The sequence below is a fragment of the Tursiops truncatus genome, chromosome 6 (assembly GCF_011762595.2).
Source record: "Tursiops truncatus isolate mTurTru1 chromosome 6, mTurTru1.mat.Y, whole genome shotgun sequence".
Taxonomy (NCBI): domain Eukaryota; kingdom Metazoa; phylum Chordata; class Mammalia; order Artiodactyla; family Delphinidae; genus Tursiops; species Tursiops truncatus.
The window spans coordinates 2,220,891-2,237,185 of record NC_047039.1 but is presented as its reverse complement, the minus strand read 5'-3'; the positions used below and the strand labels follow the sequence as shown (position 1 = coordinate 2,237,185).

Below are 16,295 nucleotides of genomic sequence, written 5' to 3'. Positions count from 1 at the left end.
TCTCCAAAGATAACACACGGATGGCCAATACGCACATGAAAAGATGCTCAACATCACTAATCATTAGAGAAACGCAAATCAAAACCACAATGAGGTATCACCTCACACTGGTCAGAATGGCCAACATCAAAAACTCACAAACAATAAATTCTGGAGAGGGGGTGGAGAAAAGGGAACCCTCCTACATTATTGGTGGGAATGTAAGCTGGTACAGCCACTATGGAGAACAGTGTGGAGGTTCCTTAAAAAACTAAAAATAGAGCTACCATATGATCCAGCAATTCCAGTCATGGGCATATATCCAGAGAAAACCGTAATTCAAAAAGAGACATGGACCCCAACGTTCACTGCAGCACTATTCACAATAGCCAGGACATGGAAGCAACCTAACTGTCCATCGACAGAGGAATGGATAAAGAAGATGTGGTACCTATATACAATGGAATATAACTCACCCATAAAAAAGAACACAATAATGTCATTTGCAGCAACATGGATGGACGTAGAGATTGTAATACTGAGTGAAGTGTCAGAAAAAAACAAATATCATATGATGTTACTTATATATGGAATCTAAAAACATGGTACAAATGAACTTATTTACAAAACAGAAGTAGAGTCACAGACAGAAAACAAACTTATGGTTACCAGGGGGTAAGGGGAGGGAAGGGATAAATTGGGAGATTGGGATCAACATATACACACTACTGTATATATATAATAGATAATAAGGCCCTACTGTACAGCACAGGGAACTCTACTCAATACTCTGTAATGACTTATATGGGAAAAGAACCTAAAAAAGAGTGGAGATATATATATGTGTATAACTGATTCACTTTGCTGTACACCTGAAACTACACAACACTGTAAATTAACTATATAATCCAATAAAAATTAATTAATTAATTTTAAAAAAGAAGGCATCAGATCAATTCCAGTTTCTCCCTCAGGATGACACTCAGCATCCCTTCTGCTCTGGACCCTAACAGGCTCACACTGTGCTTTCCAGGCCCCGGTGCGCGGGTGTGAGGGGCTCAGGACTGACCTCGGTCTCTCTGACCAGGAGCCACCTCGATCCCCGAGAAAGGCCAAGCCGGGTCTGGCTCCCAAGAGATGTGCAGCCGGGTCTGCGTGATGCTGAAGCAGAGACACACATTTTCCACCCTTTGGCAAGAAGGGAGTGAAACTGGTGACTTTGCTGATGTGAAAGATACTAAGAAAGTAGTCTTCGAGGTGGATGTACTGTGAAACACCCGGACAAAAATTTCTGCTTCTCTTATAAACATCGTTTTCGTCTATGAGGAGCCATAAAAAGACAAGAAGTGCAAGGCAGGAGGGGAGGACACGTGGGCTTCTGGACCACACGGCTCTGACGAGGCCCAGGGATGTGCAATTCCAGGGCAAGATGCCTTTCCTCCTGGTGTAGCATAGGAAGCGCTCATGGGTCAGGGCACATAAATGAGAGACGCCTGGTGGTCACTCCTCGGGCTGCTTTCCCGTGAGGTGCATTTCCAGGCTGGGGTCTAGCTGTTGGTGGCTTTTGGTCAGCAGAAATATGCCGCAGATCACTCTTTTCTCCTGGAATCTTAGCAGGATATTTTTTCATCCTGAGCTCAGCTTGCTTTCTGAGTATAACAGACTACAGTTTTAAAAGCCTTCAGTCACTGAGCCTGACCTTCTTGTCTGAATGGAACTTCATGTTTCCCTAATAAAGAACCTGATGTAAAACGCAGCGTGCAGACCCCACGATAAAGAAGATATTGTCTGTAAGGGGGTTTCACATTTCCAGGGAACTGCAAAAACACTGTTCTGCTTATGGCTTCAAAACGGAAACAAAGAGCTATTGAAACCAAAGAGATACATTCCCAAAAAGAAAAAGCTTCTTACCAGGTTCAGCTGTGGATCGAGGTTCTGTTTCCCACATGAGAAAAAAAGAAATCAAAACAGAGCATTAGACTGGGCTTCCGTTCATACTAAACCTACCCATCTTTTTCTGTGACCTTGTCTACGACATGTCTGCAGAAATGGTGAAGACAAACTCCATCAGGGCGGCTTTAACGTGCTGCACCCTGCACGTCTTCCACACTAGGAGAACAGAAATCTATGCATCTCACACTATAGTATATAAAATAGGTAATCAACAAGGACCTACTGTATGGCACAGGAAACTCTACTCAATATTCTGTAATATTCTACATGGGAAAAGACTCTGAAAAAGAATGACTATATGTATACATATAACTGAATCACCTTGCTGTACACCTGAAACTAACACAAAACTGTAAATCAACTATCTTCCAATATAAAGTAAAAATTAAATTAAATATTAAAACAAATAAAACGCAAAGAAAGGAAGGAAGGAAGGAAGGAAGGGAGGGAGAGAGGGAAGAAGGAAGAAATCCATGCATCTCAGTGACTAAGCCCTTCCCGGTTCTCCTGGAGCCGGACAAGAGGGCTTGGTCAGACCTGGGGGTGGTGGGACAGGCCCCTCTCCTTACTTTTCTGTAGGATCCGGAAGTCTGGAGAGTCCTGGATTTCACTGCCTTGTCGGAACCACTGGACCTGCAGCGGGGGCGTGCCTCGGACCCGGCACTCCAGCACAGCTGCCTGTCCCTTGGAGGCTGAGATGCTTTGCAGCTCCTGAAATGCAAGGATCCGTGCACGTCAGGCCTTGGTGTGGTCTCACCCAGCTTCACAACAAGAGCAACACTTCCCAACCTTAGAGAAGCAAACGCAGGCTTTGCATCATAAAATCAGGTCAGGGGGAACACCTTTAACTGCATGTAATGAAGTGAGTAAGGCTTCCCATGGGGCCGGCAGAAACGCTGGGCCCACCCTGCAAAGGTACGGCTCTAGTATTCATGGAATTTTATGGTAACGGGTACCTTTATCTACACTGAAGAGTGAGCTGGTGGAACGCAAACGTCTTTAAAGAATCGCACTCCATCTGAGTGTAGATTCCTGAGAGACCCAGACAGGAAGGCAGGGAGACCCCACTTGTCTCCCAAGCTCTGAGCTTGTCGCGGGGCGCCACCTCTGCCCGCCAGCTTCCTGGGTCCGCTTTACCAGGATGAGGGTTGGCATTTTCTCATTTGGAGATTCTGAGTGAAATAAGAAGACAGGAGCACTTCCCCCGCCTGACCTTCCTTGCCTCTTCCCCTGCTGTCACCCTGGTGCCACCTACTCCAACTCCAGCCCAATAAATGTTTACAACCCAACAGACCAGAAATGCGTTTGGCTTCACAGATGCAAAGACGTGAAGCTTGTAAACTGGCTATTAAATACCAAAGGAATAACTGGCCCCTTCCAGGTGTCAGCACTCTGCCCTTCCCCTCTGCAATTGCTTAGCCACGGGCCCACTGAAACTTTCTGGCTATCTACCCTTCTGACTACAGAGTATTGCATCTGATAAAGGACACGAAGAACTCTTAAAAGATGTCAAATATGATCAAGTAATTCACCTATGCAGAGACCCAAAGCAAACAAATTCACACCAGGAAGTGGTTTTTTTTTTTCTTCTATTTCTGTTTTTGCTTTTTACATTTTTCTGAAGAGCCAGCCAATGGTGTGCTGGGAACAACAGACCCTGCAGCAACTGGCCTGCAGTGTGTGTGCCCCGGCCCCGTGGGAATCCTCAAAGTCCATGATGCGGGCAGGACCATAAAGGTCTACTGCGAAGTCTGGGAAGGCATTTCATGAGGATTTTGGTGGCTAAGGTCTTTTTTTTTGTTTTTTTTTTAATGGAAAGGTGAAGATTATTACCTACTTCTGAGTGCATTCTCACTCCACCCTTATTTTTAACTGTAGGAAAATCTCTGGTTTTAAATTGACTTTCACTTTCTGATCGGTCAAGAAAGCGCTAATTTAGCAGATCAGCAGGGAAGATATGGACCACGGGGTCCAGCTTGTGTGGACGGATGAATCAACGCCCCCGGCTTGTCCAGGAAGTGTTCACAGCACGTTACAGATGCTGCACAAATATTCTTCATGTGTGAGCCTTCAGACACCACAGGGGGACTCTGTTTGCTCCTAGGATTATGCATTTAGTTCAAACACTGGAAAATCACATAGGTGGTAAATGGGAAGGTGCTGAAGACTTTATACAGTCAAACCTCTGCAGTTAGCCCAGGGGTGCCACCTGGCCCCTCCCGGAGTGAGCTTCTTCTCTTGACAGAAGCCACCGTAAACACGGTTCGCTCGTAGGAACCACAGTGAGGACCCCAAGGGAGGCCAAGAGTCACCTTCAGAGGCTGACCTTGGCAGTCAGGGTCGTCCACTCGGCAGACTCTGGGACCCCTGGGTGTTTCAGGGTCCGCAGAAGAGCATCTCTTGTTGTCAGGTCCACCTGGTACTGAGATTCCTTGGAGGGTCCACCGCTCTGGGGAGAAACGCCACACGGGGCAGGCCGCTCTCCTGGCCCCATGTGTGTCCCTGTGACTCACAGCCCCACTGTCCCCGCCAGCTCCGCGGCTCCGGCTCAGCCCCGGGGAACCTTTCCCAGCGATGTGGGAGAGCACGGATGGAGGCGCCAGTGGACCTGCAAAGCCCAGGCCACCCCCTGTCACCACCATCCCCTCCGGAGCCAGAGCCTAGGCCCCCAAAGGACAGTGCAGAGCAGGGAGAGGCGCCGCCCACAGGGAAAGGGCGCAGGTGCCAGTGAGGAAGAAGAAGACCATGCAGAACGGGTGGACATCCACTGTCCAGACCCAGGACATGGAGCTGCAAGCACGGGGACACGGCCCTGAGCTCCGGCCACTCAACAGTTTGTGACTTAAAAACTCAAGCTTTGTAAAAATGCTGAATTCTGGTTTGCTTTTCTTTCTATTAAGCTCAGAGAACGCTTCCTGGTTTTCTCTGGGGAAGGGGGGACACTGCTGCTGGAACCTCTGTCTCAGGAGCTGGACTGCACTGCAGGGGAAAGGAACAGGGTGTGTGCCTGGGACTGAGGGTCTCTCATGGCCCTGGAAGAATTCCGCAGCCCTGAGGGAGGAAAGGAAACTCTCGGGGCCTCTCACCTCCCTGGTGCCACCAGGACACGCTTGATCACGGGGCCCTGGCTCCAAAATCAACTGTGTCCCCAGCAATAGTGTGGCAGGTAACACAGATTTCCTGGCCAGTTTCATGAGGCTGCTTGAGAAAAACTCTTAAACTACAGGTAAATGTGCCGCGCCCACCCCTCCGTAAACAACTCCTGCTCTAAGCACCAAAGGATGGACGACCTCGTGGGCTGTTACACCGACACGGTTGTTGGCTGGTTTGACATGCCTTGTTTTCTTTTTGGGTATTTTATCCTGGGAGGCGACTTCAATGTTGCTGTCAACAATTATCATTTGTTGCATCCTCCGGTCAATACCCTGTTTATGAAAAGGTCTTTAAGCAAGCTGGATGCAGGCTGGCTTAGGAAAGAGACATCACTCCCTACATGAAGACTATTCACATGCTCTTCTTGGCTCCTTGCAGATTTACAGCTTTTAGATGATGGGTTTATAGAAACTGCTTTCACATCTGTCTTTAGTTACTTGGAATTGATTTTTGTGAAAAGTTTGAGGTCGGGGCCCACCTCTGCTGAAGAACCCACCCTGCCCAGTGACCGTGGGTTCCTGGGGTGTCTTGTGGGCGCTCTCTGGGCCTTGTTTGTCCGTTTGTCCAGCCTTGAGCCAGCACTGCTCTCCTGATGCTCTGGCCTTGGGAAGTCTTGACATCTCAGATCCCTAATACCATTTCCTCCTGCTTGTGCAGGAGGGCCCTGGCTGCTCTGAGCCGCTTTTTCTTCCACAAAATATCTAGAATCAAACGGCCAAGTTCAACATCAAACACAAATAAAAACAAGGAACCTGTTGGAATTTGAGCTAGATTTGCATTGAATTTAGAGACTGGTCTAGGGTCATGACTTCTGACAGTGTACTGGTGCACAGGCATGGTGCACCTCTCCCTTGACTTGTGCCTTTTAAAATGTCTTTCAAATAAAAAAAAATGACACAATGAACTTATATACAAAACAGAAACAGACCCACAGACATAGAAAACTTATGATTACCAAAGGGGAAAGGAGGGGGGATTAATTAGGAGTTTGGGATTGACATGAACACACTACAATGTGTAAGAGATAGACAAGGACCTACTATATGACACAGTGAACTACACTTAATACTTTGTAATAACTTATAAGGGAAAAGAATCTGAAAAGAAGTCTATGTATAACAGAATCACTTTGCTGTACACCTAAAACTAACACAACACTGTAAATCAACTACACTCCAATAAAAAAATAAAGTTTATAACTTTCTCAAAAAGTGGAGTAGGAAACAGAGAAGAAATACTACACGGGACCATTTCTGAGCTGAACTGTTGACCAACGAAATGCACGTCATCAGCTTGGCAACACAAAACACCGACTTGGACAAACTGAAAATTAGTCAGTTTTTTAAAAAAATGTCTATAAAACTTGCCGGTTCTCCCAGTTCCCTACACAGCATTTTGTGTTGTTTCTTGTACTGTTTCCCAGTCTATTCTGAGCTCTGTCAGGTCCAACGTGAGCAGGGCCACCTCTCTCAGACCCTTTACAAATTACGGTCACACAGCAGCTGCGCAACAAATATCTACTCAGCCCAAAGGTAACCATGAAAAGAGCCTGCTCATCCACTCGCTGTAATTTTTAAACACTGCTCCACGAAGCCACAGGGGAATGGCACCTAAGGCCCAGAGCAGACCCACTGAATGAGACGCACAGATGTCAGACCTTGGTGAAAACAGGCGGGAAGCAGGCGGCTGTGGGTCCATCTGGCCGGCAGAGGCACGAGGTGGGGCTGGGAGCCTGAAAAGCAGAGGCACGTGGGTCAAACTTGGAACATACGAACGGCTGAAAAGATAGGCTCTATGACCTGGCGTTACCGGGACGGTGCCCAAGAGGGACCCGTGTGGGTGACAGCACGGCCGCTGACAGGGCTTAGCATTCATTACATACTTACCAATACTTAAATATCAAACACTAAAAGGAGTCCACTGCCTTAATCACAACTATTTCTGTAAAGTCCACTCTGGGTTAGGGGTTTAAAGGAAATATCTACTATACGTGCCATCGCTGAGTAACTTCTACTGGTTGGGTCTTTTCCAGTTTATGATCTCAGATGTGTTTTCTTCACTGGCTGTGTACGCTACACATCACACAGTGAGTCACATACTAGAATTTCTAAAATACCCATGGGTGCCCGGTAGCCGGAGGGCACACTGATGTTCCTTAGACACACTCAGGAGGTAGGAATGAGTTCACATTTCAAAAGGGTTGGGTTTGAAGATACTCGTCACAGCACAAAGTATCACAGTTGATTCAGAAACATCTAGATTTTAATCTTTTACATTAAAAAAACCTTCATGTTTGTGTTTTGCAAAGTAAACTTACCACAATGACTTTCCAGTCATTTCTACTGCTTTTCTTTCTTGGATAAAGCAGTCTTACAATGAAATAAAAAAGCAGGATAAAACTGCATGGTGAAGGGAAGGAATGCGAATTTTTTTCTGTATTATCTGCTTAGCTCTTAGAGGACGGGAAAACTTTTGTCGGCAGATGGACTTTTCTAGTCTTCTACTTTGTTTTAAAGGAGCTAATGAATTTGGCCACACAGAAGATGGCTCATACGGGGAGAATCCAACAGTAATAGCTAAAACAGATGCCATTTTATCAGAGTATTGCCTGCTAGAAAGAGAAATTCCCAAAGGAAATGCAGATATTGATTTATTGGTGGCATGTCTTTTTTTTTTTTTTTTTTTTTTTTTTTTTGCGGTACGCAGGCCTCCCACCGCTGCGGCCTCTCCCATTGCGGAGCACAGGCTCTGGACACGCAGGCTCAGCGGCCATGGCTCACAGGCCCAGCCGCTCTGTGGCATGTGGGATCTTCCCGGACCAGGGCAGGGACTCGTGTTCCCTGAATCGGCAGGCGGACTCTCAACCACTGCGCCACCAGGGAAGCCCTGTGGCATGTCTTTGATTAGAGATTATTTTTAGTGCCTTAAAAGGAAGAACTTTATTTACGATTTTCTTATCTCCCAGTTCTGTGTCCACTTAGAAAATATTTCAAGGGAGTACTACTTATATTCTTCAGTGAGTTTGACTCCCTGTAGGCTGTGGAACACTTACCTGTTGAACAGGGACAGACAGTGGCTGAATCACGGCTGTGGTCACCCCTGTCTTTGGAGATGATGATCCTATCGTCAAGGAAACGGAAGTTGTTTTCTTCTGAGCCCTGGAAGATAAGGGGCCAAGGGTTCACTCAGAATTTTTTAAGCAGGAAGTATTCTTTGAAACATGTCCACAGAATAGCCCAGTTTCTTTATGTCTACTCAACCCGCTTCAACTCTAAGTGCTTCCGACATCAGGACCCACGACCTACGGTTAGAACAGCGGTGGTCAGTATAGGCACAGATGGCCCTAGACATTAGTAAAATAAACACACAGAAAAAGGAAAAATAGCGCATGTAACTAAGTATCTCAGCTCTTACCAGACAGCTGAAATTACTGAACTGGAAATCCTAACAGAAAAGAAAATACTTGGAAAAAGGTCAGTCTCTAACACTAAGCAGATACGTAAAACGTGTAGGGTTGGGGGTGCTATATTTAATGCAGAGTTCTCATGGTCTATTTTCAGTCTGGCAGCTGTTCTTTGCTCTGGCTTCTCACTGTGTAAAGTCAAGAGTATCTGGGAAGTTTTGCTTTGGTGCATAAAACTTAGACGTGCTTCCGGCCCAGTTTTGCTAAGTCACGGGCTGTGTAATCTCAAGCGACTCAGGTCACTTCACTAAACCTGAGATAGCTGACTGGATGCACAGGTGGCACAGTATGTGATCTTATTAAGGTCCCTTTAACATGAATGTTCAGTGACTACTGGATGTTAAATGGCTGCAATTGTTATGTATATACTAGCAAATCAATGAAGTGTATTACCACGATCTCGATGTCCATGGAGTTTTCTACAAAATTTCGGTAGATTTTACTTTATTTTTTATTTTTAAAAAACATCTTTATTGGAGTATAACTGCTTTACAATGGTGTGTTAGTTTCTGCTGTATAACAAAGTGAATCAGCTATACGTATACATATATCCCTATAACTCCTCCCTCTTGCGTCTCCCTCCCACCCTCCCTATCCCACCCCTCTAGGTGGTTACAAAGCGCCGAGCTGATCTCCCTGTGCTATGCGGCTGCTTCCCACTAGCTATCTATTTTACATTTGGTGGTGTGTAAGTCCATGAGACTCTCTCACTTTGTCCCAGCTTACCCTTCCCCCTCCCCGTGTCCTCAAGTCCATTCTCTACGTCTGCATCTTTATTCCCGTCCTGCCCCTAGATTCTTCAAAATCTTTTTTTTTTTTTTAGATTCCATATATATATATGTTAGCATACGGTATTTATTTTTCTCTTTCTGACTTACTTCACTGTGCATGACAGTCTCTAGGTCCATCCACCTCACTATAAATAGCTCAATTCCGTTTCTTTTTATGGCTGAGTAATATTCCACTGTATATACGTGACACATCTCCTTTATCTATTCATCTGTCGCTTCCATGTCCTGGCTATTTTAAATATAGCTGCAGTGAACACTGTGGTACATGACTCTTTGAATTATGGTTTTCTCAGGGCATATGCCCAGTAGTGGGATTGCTGGGTGGTATGGCAGTTCTAATTTTAGTTTTTTGGTTTTTGTTGCGGCACGCAGGCCTCTCACTGTTGTGGCCTCTCCCGTTGCGGAGCACAGGCTCCGGACGCGCAGGCTCAGCAGCCATGGCTCACAGGCCCAGCCGCTCCGCAGCACGTGGGATCCTCCCAGCCCGGGGCACGAACCCACGTCCCCTGCATTGGCAGGCAGACCCTCAACCACTGCGCCACCAGGGAAGCCCTAATTTTAGTTTTCTAACGAACCTCCATACTGTTCTCCATAGTGGCTGTATCAATTTACATTCCCACCAACAGTGCAAGAGGGTTCCCTTTTCTCCACACCCTCTCCAGCATTTATTGTTTGTAGATATTTTGATGATGGCCATTCTGACCAGTGTGAGATGATACCTCATTGTAGTTTTGATTTGCATTTCTCTAATGATTAGTGATGTTGAGCATTCTTTCATGTGTTTGTTGGCAGTCTGTATGTCTTCTTTGGAGAAATGTCTACTTAGGTCGTCTGCCCATTTTTGGATTGGGTTGTTTGTTTTTTTGATACTGAGCTGCATGAGTTGCTTGTATGTTTTGGAGATTAATCCTTTGTCAGTTGCTTCATTTGCAAATATTTTCTCCCATTCTGAGGGTTGTCTTTTCGTCTTGTTTATGGTTTCCTTTGCTGTGCAAAAGCTTTGAAGTTTCATTAGGTCCCATTTGTTTATTTTTGTTTTTATTTCCATTTCTCTAGGAGGTGGTCCAAAAAGGATCTTGCTGTGATTGATGCCATAGAGTGTTCTGCCTATGTTTTCCTCTAAGAGTTTTACAGTGTCTGGCCTTACATTTAGGTCTTTAATCCATTTTGAGTGTATTTTTGTGTATGGTGTTAGGGAGTGTTCTAATTTCATTCTTTTATATGTAGCTGTCCAGTTTTCCCAGCACCACTTATTGAAGAGACTGTCTTTTCTCCATTGTACATTCTTGCCTCCTTTACCAAAAATAAGATGACCATATGTGCATGGGTTCATCTCTGGGCTTTCTATCCTGTTCCATTCATCTATATTTCTCTTTCTGTGCCAGTACCATACTGTCTTGATTACTGTAGCTTTGTAGTAGAGTCTGAAGTCAGGGAGCCTGATTCCTCCAACTCCGTTTTTCTTTCTCAAGATTGGTTTGGCTATTCAGACTCTTTTTTGTTTCCATACAAATTGTGAAATTTTTTGTTCTAGTTCTGTGAAAAATGCCATTGGTAGTTTGACAGGGATTGCAATGAACCTATGGATTGCTTTGGGTAGTATAGTCATTTTCACGATGTTGATTCTTCCAATCCAAGAACATGGAATATCTCTCCAACTGTTTGTAACATCTTTAATTTCTTTCACCGGTGTCTTATAGTTTTCTGCATAAGGTCTTTTGCCTCCTTAGGTAGGTTTATTCCTAGGTATTTTATTCTTTTTGTTGCAATGGTAAATGGGAATGTTTCCTTAATTGCTCTTTCAGATTTTTCATCATTAGTGTATAGGAATGCAAGAGATTTCTGTGCATTAATTTTGTATCCTGTTACTTTACCAAATTCATTGATTAGCTCTAGTAGTTTCCTGGTAGCATCTTTAGAATTCTCTACGTATAGTATCATGTCATCTGCAAAGAGTGACAGTTTTACTTCTTCTTTTCTGATTTGGATTCCTTTTATTTCTTTTTCTTCTCTGATTGCCGTGGCTAAAAATTCCAAGACTATATTCAATAATAGTGGTGAGAGTGGACAACCTTGTCTGGTTCCTGATCTTAGAGGAAATGGTTTCAGTTTTTCACCACTGAGAACGATTTTGGCTGTTGGTTTGTCATATATGGCCTTTATTATGTTGAGGAAAGTTCCCTCTATGCCTACTTTCTGGAGGGTTTTTATCATAAATAGGTGTTGAATTTTGTCGAAAGCTTTTTCTGCATCTATTGAGATGATCATATGGATTTTCTCCTTCAATTTGTTAATATGATTTCTCACACTGATTGATTTGCATATATTGAAGAATCCTTGCACTCCTGGGATAAAACCCACTTGATCATGGTATATGATCCTTTTAATGTGCTGTTGGATTCCGTTTGCTAGTATTTTGTTGAGAATTTTTGCATCTATGTTCATCAGTGATATTGGCCTGTAGTTTTCTTTCTTTGTGGCATCTTTGCCTGGTTTTGGTATTAGGGTGATGGTGGCCTCGTAGAATGAGTTGGGGAGTGTTCCTCTCTCTGCTATATTTTGGAAGTTTGAGAAGGATAGGTATTAGCTCTTCTCTAAATGTTTGACAGAATTTGCTTGTGAAGCCATCTGGTCCTGGGCTTTTGTTTGTTGGAAGATTTTTAATTACAGTCTCAATTTCAGTGCTTGTGATTCGTCTGTTTAAATTTTCTATTTCTTCCTGGTTCAGTCTCTGAAGGTTGTGCTTTTCTAAGAATTTGTCCATTTCTTCCAGCTTGTCCATTTTATTGGCATATAGTTGCTTGTAGTAATCTCTCATGATCCTTTGTATTTCTGCAGTGTCAGTTGTTACTTCTCCTTTTTCATTTCTAATTCTATTGATTTTTTTCCTTTTTCTTGATGAGTCTGGCTAATGGTTTATCAATTTTGTTTATCTTCTCAAACAACCAGCTTTTAGTTTTATGGACCTTTGCTATTGTTTCCTTCATTTCTTTTTCATTTATTTCTGATCTGATCTTTATGATTTAGTTCCTTCTGCTAACTTTGGGGGGTTTTTTATTCTTCTTTCTCTAATTGCTTTAGGGGTAAGGTCAGTTTGTTTGAGATGTTTCTTGTTTCTTGAGGTAGGATTGTATTGCTATAAACTTCCCTCTTAGAACTGCTTTTGCTGTATCCCATAGGTTGTGGGTCATCATGTTCTAATTGTCATTTGTTTCTAGGTATTTTTTGATTTCCTCTTTGATTTCTTCAGTGATCTCTTGGTTATTCAGTAGTATATTGTTTAGTCTCCATGTGTTTGTAGTTTTTACAGATTTTTTCCTGTAATTGATATCTAGTCTCATAGTGTTGTGGTCAGAAAAATACTTGATACGATTTCAGTTTTCTTAAATTCACCAAGGCTTGATGTGTGACCCAAGATATGATCTATCCTGGAGAATGTCCTGTGAGCACTTGAGAAGAAAGTGTATTCTGGTTTTTTTGGATGGAATTCCTATAAATATTAAGTCTGTCCTGTTTAATGTATCATTTAAAGCTGTGTTTCCTTATTTATTTTCACTATGGATGATCTGTCCATTGGTGAAAGTGGGGTGTTTAAGTCCCCTACTATGATTGTGTTACTGTCAACTTCCCCTTTTAGGGTTGTTAGCATTTGCCTTATGTTTTGAGGTGCTCCTATGCTGGTGCGTAAATATTTACAATTGTTATATCTTCTTCTTGGATTGATCCCTTGATCATTATGTAATGTCCTTCTTTCTCTCTTCTAATAGTCTTTATTTTAAAGTCTATTCTGTCTGGTATGAGAATTGCTACTCCAGCTTTCTTTTGATTTCCATTTGCATGGAATATCTTTTTCCATCCCCTCACTTTCAGTCTGTATGTGTCCCTAGGTCTGAAGTGGGTCTCTTGTAGAGAGCATATATGTGGGTCTTGTTTTCGTATCCATTCAGCCAGTTTATGTCTTTTGAGTGGAGCATTTAATCCATTTACATTTAAGGTAATTACTCATATGTATGATCCTATTACCATTTTTTTTAATTGTTGTGGGTTTGTTTTTGTAGGTCTTTTCCTTCTCTTGTGTTTCCTGCCTAGAGAACTTCCTTTAGCATTTGTTGTAAAGTTGGTTTGGTGGTGCTGAATTCTCTTAGCTTTTGCTTGTCTGTAAAAGGTTTAATTTCTCTGTCAAATCTGAATGAGATCCTTGCCGGATAGAGTAATCTTGGTTGTAGGTTTTTCCCTTTCATCACCTTAAATATGTCTTGCCACTCCCTTCTGCTTGCAGAGTTCTTGCTGAAAGATCAGCTGTTAATCTTATGGTGATTCCCTTGTATGTTATTTGTTGTTTTTCCCTTGCTGCTTTTAATATTTTTTCTTTCTATTTAATTTTTGATAGTTTGATTAATATGTGTCTTGGTGTGTTTCTCCTTGGATTTATCCTGTATGGGACTCTCTGTGCTTCCTGGACTTGACTCTTTCTTTTCCCATATTAGGGAAGTTTTCAACTATAATCTCTTCATATATTTTCTCAGTCCCTTTCTTTTTCTCTTCTTCTCCTGGGACCCCTATAATTCAAATGTTGGTGCATTTAATGTTGTCCCAGAGGTCTCCAAGACTGTCCTCAATTCTTTTCATTCTTTTCCCTTTATTCTGCTCTGCAGTTGTTATTTCCACTAATTTATCTTCCAGGTCACTTAACCGTCCTTCTGCCTCAGTTATTCTGCTATTGATTCCTTCCAGAAAATTTTTAATTTCATTCATTGTGTTGTTCATCATTGTTTGTTTGCTCTTTAGTTCTTCTAGGTCCTTGTTAAACGTTTCTTGTGTTTCCTCCATTCTATTTCCAAGATTTTGAATCATCTTTACTATCATTACTCTGAATTTTTTTTCAGGTAGACTGCCTATTTCCTCGTCATTTTTTTGGTCTGGTGGGTTTTTACCTTGCTCCTTCATTGGCTGTCTGCTTCTCTGTCTTCTCATTTTGCTTAACTTCCTGTGTTTGGGGTCTGCTTTACGCAGGTTGCAGGTTCGTAGTTCCTGTTGTTTTTGGTGTCTGCTCCCAGTGGCTAAGGTTGGGTCAGTAGGTTGTGTAGGTTTCCTTGTGGAGGGGACTGGTGCCTGTGTTCTGGTGGATGAGGCTGGATCTTGTGTTTCTGGTGGGCAGGACTGCATCCAGTGGTGTGTTTTGGGGTGTCTGTGACCTTGTTATGATTTTAAGCAGCCTCTCTTCTAATGGGTGGGGTTGTGTTCCTGTCTTGCTACTTGTTTGGCATAGGGTGTCCAGAACTGTAGCTTGCTGGTCTTTGATGGAGCTGGGTCTTAGCGTTGAGATGGAGATCTCTAGGAGAGCTTTCGCTGTTTGATATTACGTGGAGCCAGGAGGTCTCTGGTGGACCAATGTCCTGAACTCGGCTCTCCCACCTCAGAGGCTCAGGCCTGACACAGGGTCGGGGCACCAAGGCACTGTCAGCCACACGGCAAAATTCACAACTGCTTGGATTCACAACTGCAGAATAAAGTCCTTTAAATCTGAGGGCCCAACCCAGATGCCAGCTCTCTGGTGGTGGATCCTGGACATTGGTATTCTTCATGCCTCCTCAGATCTTCTGCAGCAAACAGCAGGCAGGACGAACGCGGTGGCAGTCTTTGCTCCCAGGGAGGATGGGAACAATTTTACTTTATTTTTGCAAAATGATTAAGATACTAACATTGTATATCTTCGTAGGAAAAACTCAATTTTGAGATTTTCATGACAAGATCTAACTAGAAATAGACTTCATCCAAATGGAAGCCCATTTCTGGCCTAATTAGATATGTTCTAATGTGTACGGATAACTTGGTTGACATTTACGTTTTAGTAATGATTTAAGTGATTTTCCCTCAACACAAGTGCTCCTTTCATACATTTATAACCTGTTAGTTGTCATTGAAACTAACATGGTGGACGGTTAGACTCTGACACATTGATGATGAAATGCGGATTTCAAAGCTCGAATTCGTAAGTTAAAAACTGTGTTCTAGGTTCAAGCATTTGGTTCTTGATTGACATCAGCTGACCTCCTCAGAGCACAACATAAGTGGCGTCACAGAGCACAACTCTGTTGACAGCCTTTGCTTATAATTGATGGAATTGTAGGTACTTACTGTGGCATGGCTCCAGGTTTTGATTTGAACGCTAAACTTTCACTGTCAGAATCTGTTGAACTGGCACCTGAGTGGAAAAAAAAAAAAAGATGTAAGTAGTACCTATAATTGCTTCCAAAGGTAATGCTCTTCACTCAGACAATAATGTACAGACAGTAATGTAATAATGTAATGTAGTCTTATTTTGAAATAGAGAATGGTTCAGACCATTTCTACTCAGACTGTTTTTTCAGATAATCATGTAAAAACAGAACCACCAAGAAAAGCTTTCTTCAAAGCAGTATGGGTTTAGTGTCAGATTTATTACCAGTTTCATTTTTGTCCCTTTGGCCGTCATAACCACGATTTTAAATGGCTTCTCAACTATGAAATAAATGCATGTGTGTCTGTGTGTAGAACATCCATAGTTTTAAACTTCAACTCTTTCTCAGAAGATTACATGGTGTGGATCATCAATACCTTCATTTCTCATTAATTAGGAGATGCTTTCTGACTCTGATATGGCTTCATTCTTGAATAGGAGGGTTTCTAATTTTGGATCATTCCTTCCCAAATTCATCTGCTTCGTTATTGTGTTTAGATTATGGGTCACCTTGCTGGATTTTTAGGCCAAAATGCAAACTGTCCTTACATTTTAATGCTCATGTATTTTGTGACAAGAGATTTTAGGTAATACTTAAAATAACTGTGATGGTTCGAAGTACATTCTTTTTTTTAAATTTATTTTTGGCTGCGTTGGGTCTTCATTGCTGTGCGCAGGCTTTCTCTAGTTGTAGCGAGCGGGGGCTACTCTTCGTTGTGGTGTGTGGGCTTCTCAT

The 16,295-nt window shown here is 42.9% G+C and overlaps 1 protein-coding gene across 6 annotated transcripts in view; it reads right to left on the bottom strand.

Annotated features, from left to right (window-relative positions):
• The window catches only part of PALLD (palladin, cytoskeletal associated protein), a 272,833-nt gene that overhangs the window by 211,353 nt on the left and 45,185 nt on the right, over nucleotides 1-16,295 (bottom strand). For 3 of the 6 annotated variants that reach the window (XM_073805704.1, XM_033857510.2, XM_073805705.1), the window contains 5 exons: nucleotides 15,478-15,544; nucleotides 8,138-8,243; nucleotides 6,743-6,817; nucleotides 2,502-2,643; nucleotides 1,891-1,914 (listed from right to left, as the gene is read on the bottom strand). In XM_073805704.1, coding sequence (XP_073661805.1) covers nucleotides 1,891-1,914; nucleotides 2,502-2,643; nucleotides 6,743-6,817; nucleotides 8,138-8,243; nucleotides 15,478-15,485 — 355 coding nt within the window. In that variant the 5' untranslated portion in view covers nucleotides 15,486-15,544. Of the gene's footprint in view, nucleotides 1-1,890; nucleotides 1,915-2,501; nucleotides 2,644-4,244; nucleotides 4,417-6,742; nucleotides 6,818-8,137; nucleotides 8,244-15,477; nucleotides 15,545-16,295 lie in introns of those variants that run through there. The other 3 variants (XM_073805703.1, XM_073805702.1, XM_033857512.2) reach the window with 3 other exon arrangements.